This window comes from Salvelinus sp. IW2-2015, linkage group LG17 (assembly GCF_002910315.2).
Source record: "Salvelinus sp. IW2-2015 linkage group LG17, ASM291031v2, whole genome shotgun sequence".
NCBI classification, from domain to species: Eukaryota; Metazoa; Chordata; class Actinopteri; order Salmoniformes; family Salmonidae; genus Salvelinus; species Salvelinus sp. IW2-2015.
The window spans coordinates 29556535-29569608 of NC_036857.1; the positions used below are offsets into that span (position 1 = coordinate 29556535).

The 13074-nt window shown below is 43.3% G+C and overlaps 1 protein-coding gene across 2 annotated transcripts in view; it reads right to left on the minus strand.

Annotated features, from left to right (window-relative positions):
• The window catches only part of wnk3 (WNK lysine deficient protein kinase 3), a 60713-nt gene extending 55142 nt beyond the window's left edge, over positions 1–5571 (minus strand). For both annotated transcript variants that reach the window (XM_070448074.1, XM_070448073.1), the window contains exon 1: positions 4318–5571. In XM_070448074.1, the coding sequence (XP_070304175.1) occupies positions 4318–5070 (753 nt within the window). In that variant the 5' untranslated portion in view covers positions 5071–5571. The remainder of the gene's footprint in view (positions 1–4317) is intronic.
• Between the last annotated feature and the right edge of the window lie 7503 nt (positions 5572–13074).

A 13074-nucleotide genomic window follows, 5' to 3' on the forward strand; every position in this document is an offset into this window, starting at 1 on the left:
CTGACTTGTTGGAAAGATGGCATCCTATGATGGTGACACGTTGAAAGTTGCTGAGCTCTTCAGTAAGGGCATTCTACTTCCAATGTTTGTCTATGGCGACTGCATGGCTGTGTGCATGTCTTTATACACCTGCCAAATCCACTAATTTGAAGGGGTGTCCACAGAAGTTAGGGGCGATTTCATAACAATCGGTAATCTGCCTTTTTGGACTTCGATTATGACCGATTACATTGCAATCTACGAGAAAACAGCGTGGCAGCCACGAGTGCAGCGTCAAAAGGAGCCAAGGTAAGTTGCTAGCATTAAACTTATCTTGTAAAAAAAATAAAAAATACATCTTTACATAATCACTAGTTAACTACACATGGTTGATGATATTACTAGGTTAACTAGCTTGTCCTGAGCTGCATATAATCAATGCAGTGCCTGTTAATTTATCATCGAATCACAGCCTACTTCAACTTTGCCAAACGGGTGATGTTTTTACATAAGCGCATTCGTGAAAAAAAGCAAATTCGTTGCACAAATGTACCTAACCATAAACATCAATGCATTTAAAAAAAAATCAATACACAGAAGTATATATTTTTTAAACCTGCATATTTAGTTAAAATAAATGCATGTTAGCAGGCAATATTAACTAGGGAAATTGTGTCACTTCTCTTGCGTTCAGTGCAAGCAGAGTCATGGTATATGCAACAGTTTGGGCCGCCTGGCTCATTGCGAACTGCGTTTCTTCCTAAGAATGACCGTAATTAATTTGCCAGAATTTTACATAATTATGACATAACATTGAAGGTTGTGTAATGTAACAGCAATATTTAGACTTAGGGTTGCCGCCCATTCGATAAAATACGGAATGGTTCCGTATTTCATTGAAAGAACAAACGTTTTGTTTTGTAAATGATAGTTTCCGGATTTGACCATATTAATGACCAAAGGCTCATATTTCTGTGTGTTTATTATAATTAAGTCTATGATTTGATATTTGATAGAGCAGTCTGACTGAGCTGTGGTAGGCAGCAGCAGGCTCGTAAGCATTCATTCAAACAGCACTTTGCCATTAATACAGGTAACGAGTGGAGGACAGAGGAGCCTCTTAAAGAAGAAGTTACAGGTCTGTGAGAGACAGAAATGTTGCTTGTTTGTAGGTGACCAAATACTTATTTTCCACCATAATTTGCAAATAAATTCATAAAAAATCCTACAATGTGATTTTCTGGAGAAAAAAAATCTCATTTTGTCTGTCATAGTTGAAGTGTACCTATGATGAAAATTACAGGCCTCTCTCATCTTTTTAAGTGGGAGAACTTGCACAATTGGTGGCTGACTAAATACTTTTTTGCCCCACTGTATATAAAAATCGGCCGATTAATCGGTATCGTCTTTTTTTGGTCCTCCAATAAATCGGTATTGGCGTTGAAAAATCATAATCAGTCAACCTCTAGTCCACATACCATGTCGTGTGTAGGCTATGCCATATGTATTAGCTAATATGCATATTCAGCTGTCGTTTTTAAACCTCCATTCTAGCATACATGACACACAAAAATCTTTCTAACTACATGCTTTGATTTGTGTTTCTATGCAAATAATATAATTTAACATTTCTTTAAGCCTGCAGCTAGTTACTTGAAATGAGACAATCATGCCAAAACATGATTCAGAATTGCAGGGGCACAACATTGGTTATAGAATTTGATGGGACATAATATTATTCTAATATTTTTTTATATAAAAGGACCAGGTGTCCGCTTGGTCCTAAAGCACGTTTTGTATCACCTTCCAATGATAATACTGGAGGAGACATGTCCACCCCATCCCCAGGGAAAGTTGCACCCCTGCAAAATTGAATTCGCTGAGACACAGCTAATGAAACATGTACAGTATTAGCTGGCTAGGATAGTCAACTAACATTTGCTAGCTTTCAATAAATTGGCTAAATGGTCAACGAAGTTACCTCTTCATATGATCAAGACCATTCGTATTGCATGCTGCATAATTCAAGTTCACTCAAAAACAGATATTTATCTTATTTCAGTCTTTGGGAGCTAATGTTATTTCCTCTTAACACACAGACAGCAGATCAGAGGCTGTTTACATCTTAGAAGCAGGCCATTGGCTGCCTTTATCACGAGGGGTATGTACGGAAGTTCTGATTGGTTCCAAGTTCAGCAGTTTGCAAATTTGCTTGAGCTAGACAGTGTTGAAATATACTTTTTCTGAAGGTGAATTAAAGGTGCCAACATATTTTACAGCAGAATATTTCAATGTCAATTTTAAATCAGCTCCTCGCTCGACATCGATCGATCCACTTCACTGTCTTCGGCGTCAGCCCACCACCTTATGGTAACACAACCAGCTAACACATATAATATGTGTATATTTTGCCCACGGAGACGGGAGATCTTACTTGTGCCCAACCTTCCTACTGTGTCTCCCCTTCTCATCTATCTTCATGTTAATTTCAAAACTGTCTGAATGAAGAAAAAAAAAATACGATTTTAAAAAGCGATGCTCTAAAACAGGGGGGCAGAGCTAAAAAGTAAAGGAGAACAATTGAGGTGGTTAGGCCTACAAGCAGTGCTCTAACACAGGGTTAGGGTCAATTCCATTTCAATTCAGGAAGTAAACAAAAAATGCCAATTCCAGCCAATTTGCCTCATTGCTTTTCAATGAAGAAAATGGAAATGGAATTGACCCCACCTACACCCTGGCTCTAAGACAGTGTATCCCAAATGACACCCTATCCCCTATGGACCCTGGTCAAAAGTAGTGCCCTACACAGGGAGCCATTTGGGATACACACTGGGATACATTTGGCAAGCAGACACAGAGATTGGACACGGCTGCTGTTTAGCATTAGCTACAAAAGATTAGCTCCAAAGCCAACACATGTCTGACCAGGGTAAACTAGCCTACTAGCCTTTTCACACAAAGACACCAAACAAGTCAGCTGCCGAATCACACAGCTTCTCTTTTGTGTCTGAGAACAGTAAGTAGTGAGACAAGTTTATTTTCTTGTGTCTCCCGCCAGTTGAGCCCACGACGTTTGACGTCGTTGGTTGTTGCTCCCTGTTGCTTGACAGCGTCATTAAATCACAAGCCACCCCGCCGTGTAAAGGGTTCAGCCTTGCTCAGGTGAGAGTATAATCCCACTTTTAGCTTGTCACGCCTTCACCCCTTCAGTGCCACTAAACGACAGTTAACAGAGTCTGAGTCCCCTACGGCAATGGTAATTCTCAAGGCTACAGTTCCTCTTTCGCTACATAGGCCTACTGTTACACATTCTTTCTATGTTCACCTTATCCTTCATCTCAATCTCTTGGTGAGGTTTGTTCTCATTAGGGCCACTGTTCCTCTTTCCCTACCTGTACACACACACACCTACTGTCAGTAAGTTACCGTGACAACAGGATTTCTTTTTACAGTGTAGGGCCCTGTTCAAAAGTAGTGCACTGTGTAGGGAATAGGGTGCCATTTTGGGATGTAGAGTGTACCTACTCTACTTAACCATTATTTATATGTTTCCTGGGTACACTTGCCCCATTTTTTCTCCCATTGCTTCTGTCATTCAAACCAACCTGAGTGCAACAAAAAGTTAATATTCTTTCTCTCTTGTATTTCCTTTCCCTCTTCACCCCTATCTTTGTCTATGTCTCCAGTGTGCTGCAGTGAGTCTCAAGCTTCATCCCAAATTGCACTCTATTCCCCATTTCACCAGGGCACACAGAGCTCTGCTCAAAAATAGGGCCCTAGTCAAAAGGAGTGGACTATGTAGGGAAAAGGGTGCCATTGGGGATGAACCGGTCTCCAATGTGCTGTAGTGAGTCAGTCTCACAGTCTGAATAGCAAACAGACAACAGGCTGAGATTTTCCCAGGGAGGAGAGAGAAGAGAAGCTCCAGGGAAGACTTCAAATGACTGTTGCATTATGTGAGTCAAGCAACTCTGTGTCAGTGTGTAACTCGATGCAAAACTAATAACTATATATTTTTCCAATAGCCCAGGGAAAACAACACAATATATTGTTACCATTATCGTCCCCAGGATGTTTGGCAAGGTGGGGGGATATGTCCCCCTTGGGAAGCTGGATCATTTTGTCTTTTTAAAACACCTGTAACAGCCATTTTCTGCAATCAAGAACCTATGATACAACTATAGAGATCCTATATATTATTATAATGGTTCTATATGTAATTCTATGGATAGAACTAGAGAATATGGCTTGTAAATTGTTCTCACCTGTACTGTAGTTCGCACCAGGCTACTACATACAGTACCATGACCTGCATAGAGTAATGCACAGTATTCTCACCTGTAGTTCGCACCAGGCCACCTCCACCCAGGTCTCAGTGTCCAGGCCTTTGTAAACGGTCTTGAAGGCACCTCTCCCCAGCTCAATGTCAAACTTCAGAAACCTCCCCGACGGCGAGGTGGCCACGGCCTTCATCTCTGCCTCCTCCTCCTGCTCCCTGTCTCTCTCCTTCCCCGTCTGGGGTGGGGCGGAAGAGGGGGGGTCCTTGGCCCCGGGGTCCTGGGTGGAGCTGAGGTTGGATGGGTCGTGGTCGGCCGTGTCATGTCCCAGGGCTGCAGAGGCGGCGGTAGCGACCTGGGTGCCACCGAGGGTGATGACTGAGTCCAGGTGGGGGGCGGAGTGCGAGACAACTGGGGGATCCGCTACCACATCGTCCTCCTCACAGATCTCCACACTCTTCCTGAAGAAACGCTTCTCTCTCCTCAGCCTCGGCCCGTGACCCCCTGACCTTGAAGCCGCCGCAGTCGCAGCTGGGGACGAGGGTGTGGAGAGAGACATGGGTCTAACCGCCAGGGGCTCCACTTCCTTACTGTCCCTGGTCTCTCCGGGCCCTCCACCCCTTCCGCCGCCTCCTCCTGTCTCCCCTCCCTCTGCGGTTCTCCTCTCCTGGGTCTGGGAGGAGGGGAAGTCTGAGGGGGTGCTGTGCGTCCTCTCCCTCCTGCTGCCCTCCTGGTCCGTCTCCTCCTCCCGTGCGCCAACAGGTTTCTCCGAAGAGTCCTCCGTCCCTGTGGGTTCCCCAGGGTCCGTCGCCATGGGGATGCGCCGCCTCCTCCTCCCCGTCCTCTCCTCCGACCTTTTGGTTCTCCTTCAGTCCCAGTCTCTCCTCTCTTTTTGTGGTCCTCTTCTTACCCACCTTCTAGGTTCTCTGGCTGCTGTTCTTCCAGTGTTGCTGGTGACTACGAGACTGGGCCCTGCCACTAGATTAGACTCCCTCCTTCTCTCTTCTCCTCCTCTCTCCTTTCTTTAGAGTCTTTACAGAGGTAACAGATAAGCAGTACAGTGCTTCTTTTCTCCACCCGACCGACAATAACTTTCGATCCTTACTTTCCTTCTCTCCATCTCCTAAAGTACATAGCCTTTCCCCTGCACCTTCTGAGGGTACCTCAATAAAGCTTCACCTCGGCCAACCTATATACACACAAACACACACAGGCCAAGGAAAGTCTTTCAATCTCTGGGAGAGAGGGAAGCGGGTGTCCCTTTCCTCCTTTTCTGGATAAATCCCTCCTTCAAAGTGTAAAAGGTGAATCTCAGGTAAATTCTGTGAAGAAAACAAACAAATAAAAACGCATTAATATTCAGCAGGCTAGTATAGTGAGATGCGAATAACTTTCCACTGTAAAAGTAATATTCGTGCATATTTAAAGCATTCCAAGAAGAACAACAGTTTGACGTTGACGTTTGAGAATGTTTTAGTTTGATGTTCTGGTCATTGGGGGAACAGAACAGTTTCAGAGGCACAGAGAGGGCAGGCCTGAGAGGATTCTGAAGAATCAAACATTGATTGGATTTTTTTTACTGGGACTCTATACTCATTTCCACAGTCAATACTGACAAAGGATGCTTGCTCGCAGTGTCTAAAATCATACCAAATCCGATGTTCTTCATTAAAAATGGGGAAATGTTCATACAATCCTCGGAGGAAATGGTTCCATCATTTTGAATGTAACCGATTCCTAATAGCACACTTTAAATACTGCCAGGCTAACACCAATTCATGGTGTTATTCCCAGGCATTTCCCCAGTGTCTATTCCACCTCAAGTGTTGATTGCCTTTTTTGCAAGGGACTGGAACAGGGCATTTTTTTTATTCCTGCAGTTTGTGTTGTATCCAGCCAAACTTGATCTTTTAAAATCACAGAAAGCCTTTATTTCGCAGCCAGCCGAAACCGACATAAAGGTCCACTCAGTTTCAACCATCATAAGCCTGCTGAAGAAATTCTCTAGTAATTGGATACTGGCTAATACTTCATGTTGGACGAAATAGTCAAAGATGGCATTATTCCCAGTGTTTGTGGGTAAATGATGAAGACCGTAAGGTGATTAATTGTGCTAATTAGATGGCGTAAGCACAGGCCATGCCACAAGTTTCCCAAGTATGGTCAGACTTGAGATGATTATGGCCTACTCTGAGAAAAACAACAAATCAAAAACCTTAATGACAGCCTAACCTTCGTTAAGGGCTAGAGTAGCATTGATGATTCAACTAAGGAAATGATTGCAGTTTCCTACAGCCCAGCACCACCTATAAAGTGTTGCGCATGACTCCGTAAACTATTTCAACTAAGGAATCTTTAATTGAAGACTATCTTGCCCAGCTTCGCTTTGAGTTTATCAGCTTGTCATCAATCAGAAGTTTATGAGTGTGTTGCAACTGTAGTTGTGTTCAGTGAAGACCATTAATCAATACAGTGGTGCTAGATCCTATTGTGATGATAAAAAAACAAATGGACGAGGCGGTATTATGGACCATTTCTGCATGATTCATTCATGAGCAGAGGGGGATAAACTGCATCACAAATGGCACCCTATTCCCTATATACAACCCTGGTCAAATGAGCTCTGGTCAAATGCAGTGCACTATTAAGGGAATAGGGTGCTACTTCAGACGCAGGCCTAGTCAAATTGAACTGGAGTGAACGCCACAGACCGGCACAATGGGGGTAATATATGTAGAGTACACACAGTCATCATAATCATTATCGTCAGCACAGCAACACTGCCCAGGCAGTTAGTAAGGCATGTCATTTGATGCCCGCCAATATACTTCATTCATTTATTCAATGACAGTCAGTAGGGCTGGCTAAGTGAATTTGAGTCGCCCATCAATGGTGTCCACTTCCACCAGACAGACAGTGAGTGAAACTGATCAGACAGAATCTCCACTACTAACACACAACCTTCTATAGAGGGGTAATAGATTACCATACACACACAGATGGAGGATCAGAATTTGATCTCTTTTATTGCTGAGAATTTTCCTGCAAAGCAAGAAATACAGATTCACTTTGTGATTTACATAAATTCACTTAAAACCCACCCTAACACAAATTATATTAACATGAATGCACTTTTCATGTAGCCTACTTTTGGCCAGCTAATAGCCTAACCACCAATCAAGCAACATTATGTACTAAATGTTCAAATGCTGTAGGATTTTATTTTGCTGTGACAATATAGGTCGAATTAAGATTAGGGTTGCACATTTTGGGGAATATTCAGAGGTGGGAACTTTCCGCGGGAATATATGGGAATTAACAGGAATATATGGGAATTAATGGAAATATATGCAAATTAATATTAATACCATTTAAATGTAGATGTTTTTGGCATTGGATATATTTACCATATCATATGGAGAAGGAAACATAAACCTTTTACCTTATCATAAGTAGACATAATTGCAAATTATTAAATCCTTCCAATAGAAATGTAAAAAAATTGTTACGAATTGAACTTTAATTAAATGAGTTCTCTTCACATGGGATGATTTCACTGAACAACAAAATAAAGGGAATATTGAATGATCCATCGCATCTCCCAAAAATGTTTTCAACATACATCTGTAAAATGATAGTCTAGAAACTAAAGCTTTGGTTGTCTTCCTCTCAGGCTTCCATGTCTTCTCCTTGGACCTCCTCAATGTCCACCTCTTGAACATAAGACTCTGAGGCCTCATCTTCACTGTCACTTTCCAACCTTGTTGAGGATGGCTCGTTGTCAGGCTCAAAAAGCCTCAAATTTGCCCAGATGGCCACCAATTTTTAAACCCTTGTATTGGTCAGCCTGTTGCGTGCTTTGATGTATGTGTTCCCAAACAAGGACCAGTTGCTCTGAGGCGGCGGCTGTTGGTGGGATTTGGAGGATGGAGGCAACAGGGGAAAGAGCCTCAGATCCACAAAGTCCCTTCCACCAGGTGGCTGATGAGATATGTTTGCACGACTGCCATATTGCATCTCCATCCCAAAGCCCTTGCTTGGAAGAGTACTTTGCCAGACTGCCAAGAACCTTTCCCTCATCCAGGCCAACGTGGCGAGACACTGTAGTGATGAGACTATAGGCCTTGTTGATCTCTGCACCAGACAGGATGCTCTTGCCAGCATACTTGGGGTCCAACATGTACGCCGCAGCGTGTATGGGCTTCAGGCAGAAGTCTTCATGCTTTTGATGTATTTCAGAACTGCAGTTTCCTCTGCTTGGAGCAACAGTGAAGTGGGCAGGGCAGTACAGATTTCTTCTCTTACATCTGCAAGCAGAGTCTGAACATCAGACAGGATAGCATTCTCTCCCTCAATCCGTGCAATGGCTACTGCTATAGGTTTCAGGAGTTTCAGGCTCCTGACGGGTGTTGCTGGGCAGCTTCAATGTGGTGCTCTTATTCTTCTAATTTTGCTTGGTGAGGTAGATTGCTGCTATAACTTTATGACCCTTCACATACCTAACCATTTCCTTGGCTCTCTTGTAGAGTGTATCCATTGTTTTCAGTGCCATGATGTCCTTGGGGAACAGATTCAGTGCATGAGCAGCACAGCCAATGGGTGTGATGTGAGGGTAGGACTCCTCCACTTTAGACCAAGCAGCCTTCATGTTCACAGCATTGTCTGCCACCAGTGCAAATACCTTCTGTGGTCAAAGGTCATTGATGACTGCCTTCAGCTCATCTGCAATGTAGAGACCGGTGTGTCTGTTGTCCCTTGTGTCTGTGCTCTTGTAGAATACTGGTTGAGATGATGTAGTTAATTATTCCTTGCCCACGAACATTCGACCACCCATCAGAGATGATTGCAATACAGTCTGCTTTCTCTATGATTTGCTTGACCTTCACTTGAACTCTGTTGAACTCTGCATCCCGCAAATGAGTAGATAAAGCATGTCTGGTTGGAGGGGTGTATGCTGGGTGAAGAACATTCAGAAATCACTTCCAATACACATTGCCTGTGAGCATTAGAGGAGAACCAGTTGCATACACAGATCGAGCAAGACATTCATCAGCATTTCTCTGACTACGTTGCTCCATTGATTCAAAACACTTGACCATGAGCTGTTTCTATCGATAAGGTGTCTGATTCATCATTTTCACCTTGAATAGAAGTAGAGGGACTTTTGTCAGAGGTTGCTTGTTGTGAGCGCTGAGGGAACTTTATGCACTTGGCCAGATGACTCTGCATCTTTGTTGCATTCTTCACATATGATTTGGCACAGTATTTACACAGCTTTTCCTTCTACATTAGTTGCAGTGAAATGTCTCCACACATCAGATAGTGCCCGTGTCATCTTCCTATAAAGATTAGGAAAACATTTGTAAAAAAACAAACAAATACAATTCCATGTACAGATAAATAGTTAAGCAGTTATCTCATTAGTGTGCAAGATCTTGAGAATCAGCTGTACATGTGATTGAAGAATGCACTGTGCATGCAGAGGGTTGCAATTCCATTGAATTGGGGATAGTTTAACCAAAATATGCCACAAGACCTAGAATTGCCTTATGTGTATCCCACAAAAAAAGGTTCACTGTTATGAGCTAACTTTTTTGATTAATTTAAGAAAAATTCCCCAAATTCCGGAAATGTAAAGGTAAGTTTCCGACCCTTTGTAACCCTAATTTAAGATCCTACATCTGTACGCACACACACACACATACATACAGTACACACCCACAACCATTTGAACGCTGTAATAATTCCCTCTGTGTGTGTGGGTGTGTGGTTTCCCCTGCAGTAAAATCTCTGTCACTCTCCGCCTGTCTCTAGGTGTCAGGTATTTTCCGACCCTGTCACAGCAGCCAATAATCTGTAAACTCTTAACGGTGTCTGTCAACTTGTTTTTGTAGATCCTCTATTACACAGTAATAGCCTAATACATTTCACAAATATACAGTACTGTACATAAAGAAAATTGTCAGGGCAAAACCTCAACTTTTTACATGATAAAAGGGCACTGTGCTAAGTAAGCCTAGTTATTGATCACTCGAGCTCTAAAATGTAGCTGAAATATCCTCAAAGAAAACAATAGACTTCCAGAATTTACACAGTTTGAAACTGAATTGAGCCCAACCCTGACACTAAAGAAGCGATCCAGTTAAATGAAGTTATCAATAACTAAAGAAATGTTCAGAGAAGTGAGGAAGTGAAGAGGTTTAAGACCTGTAGTAAATGAATGAGTCTGTCCAGGAGAGTGTGCAGGTGTCGGTACATGTAGGGAGGTAAGCGCTTCAGGACTACAGTTAGCCTACGATGATATTCATGCGCAACGGGACACCCAGTTACAGTATGGTGCTAAAGACTCTTGTCAACCACTATCCTTGTATAGTGTTACGTAACAGCTAGTTCAGAACAGTCAGTTGTGATGACTTGTTCATTTGAATAGCCTACATATGGCATTGGAAGGCTATCTATCTTGTTCAGAAAGAAAAGTATTTTAACAAGGTATCTAAGTAGTCACATCCACCCTGCAATTTGCCAGGGGACGAGGTTACAAAGTAAGTAAATAAAAACGTAATTGTAACGTTGTTATACCCCAACATTTAAAATGTCAACGTTTACTCTCCACAGGGGGACTAACAGAAGCTCATTACAACCATATGTCTCCTTCATATCCTATCACAATTACTCAACATCCAGTCAAGCATGTCCTCTCTGAGAATCAGAATCTCAGACCCACAATATCAATACCTGTCACTCAAATGAGTGATACAATAGTACAAAGGTGGGAGGAGATACTAGACTAACTGCTAGGATCATCATGAAGGGAGGGGAGACCCTAGACCAACTGCTAGGGACACCATGAAGGGAGGAGACCCTAGACTAACTGCTAGGGACACCATGAAGGGAAGGGAGACCCTAGACTAACTGCTAGGGACACCATGAAGGGAAGGGAGACCCTAGACTAACTGCTAGGGACACCATGAAGGGAGGGGAGACCCTAGACTAACTGCTAGGGACACCATGAAGGGAAGGAGACCCCTAGACTAACTGCTAGGGACACCATGAAGGGAGGAGACCCTAGACTAACTGCTAGGGACACCATGAAGGGAGGAGACGCCTAGACTAACTGCTAGGGACACCATGAGGGAGGAGACCCTAGACTAACTGCTAGGGACACCATGAAGGGAGGAGACCCTAGACTAACTGCTAGGACACCATGAAGGGAGGAGAGACCCTAGACTAACTGCTAGGGACACCATGAAGGGAGAGATACCTAGACTAACTGCTAGGGACACCAAATGAAGGAGGAGGACCTAGACTAACTGCTAGGGACACCATGAAGGGAGGAGAGACCCTAGACTAACTGCTAGGGAACCATGAAGGGAGGAGACCTAGACTAACTGCTAGGGACACCATGAAGGGAGGAGACCAGACTAACTGCTAGGGACACCATGAAGGGAGAAGATACTAGACTAACTGCTAGGGACACCATGAAGGGAGGAGAGACCCTAGACTAACTGCTAGGGACACCATGAAGGGAGGAGATACTAGACTAACTGCTAGGGACACAATGAAGGGAGGAGATACTAGACTAACTGCTAGGGACACCATGAAGGGAGGAGATCGAGAAAGAATTCCAGTTCAGTTACATTCCAGAAGCAGACATAAAGACATGTAGTAAGACCTATACGGTACAGTAATAAACACTACTGCAAGGCAAGAACCTCCATCTGACTAAAGAATATAACTCCAGTGTGCAGCATGAGGATTGAGACAAAGATGAAAGGTATATGCCCTTTTTCTATATACGGCACAAAAGCTATTATGGTTGTGGAAACATGCCATAGGACTACTCTGGGTCTAGTGGCTGTCTAGTCGAGTAAGTATCTACTAGCCTAATGGGAGCGAGACAGTAATATTCTTCCAAACCTCTCAGCTGACGTATTCCCCTTACATTACCGTTCTTACCCAAGCCGTATCGTCCTGGCTCTCATATGTCCTTTTCACATTGTCCTTATCAATTGACGTGACCACAAACTAGGGAAATGAACCACTGTGGTGAACACCAATGGGGATTCGGGGAAAGACATTTCTATAAGTCTGTGGGATAGACATACCAAGAGTCTTGCTGGCTGGAAAGGTAAGTCCAACATCTGATTGTGGTCTTCGTCTTTATCAATAGATATAAATATGACCATAAACTAGGAAACGGAACCAATGTGGTTGTGGTGAACCCCAGACATATTATGTAAGTCTACGGGACATACATTAGCCTTGTCCTAGTTCTGTTTGTTCTCTCCTGCCAACTGCTATGGTAATTTGCAAGACAGCACAAACAGAACTAGGACCAGGTTAGACAGACATACCAAGAGACCACAGACAGTGGGGACAAACATACTATATAAAGTGAGTCTATGAATCAGACAGACATGGATAAATAGGTAAGGCCTCAGCATGAAATGGGCGGCGCAGGAGACAAAACAACAGAAAGGGAAGTTCTCCTTTAAGCAGCTTCTTTCCCAGTGTCCCGTAAGGCAAGGAGTTCCTATGTAATGACCACCACATCCACATACCAGACAGTTATCACAGTGCATCAAACACATTCACACAGCCCATCCCTCTTTCTCTCACACACACACGCAAACACACACACCCACAAATATGCACGTACACATACAGATGTGTGTAACGTACACTCACGCACACACAAACATGTCCCCTTAAAAAAATGTTTTTTAAAAATAATGCCAAAAGGAATTTCCTGACACCAGGCAAATGACCGCCCATGTAGGCAGAAAATATGTTAAACCACCACGGTACTGTCCCCAAA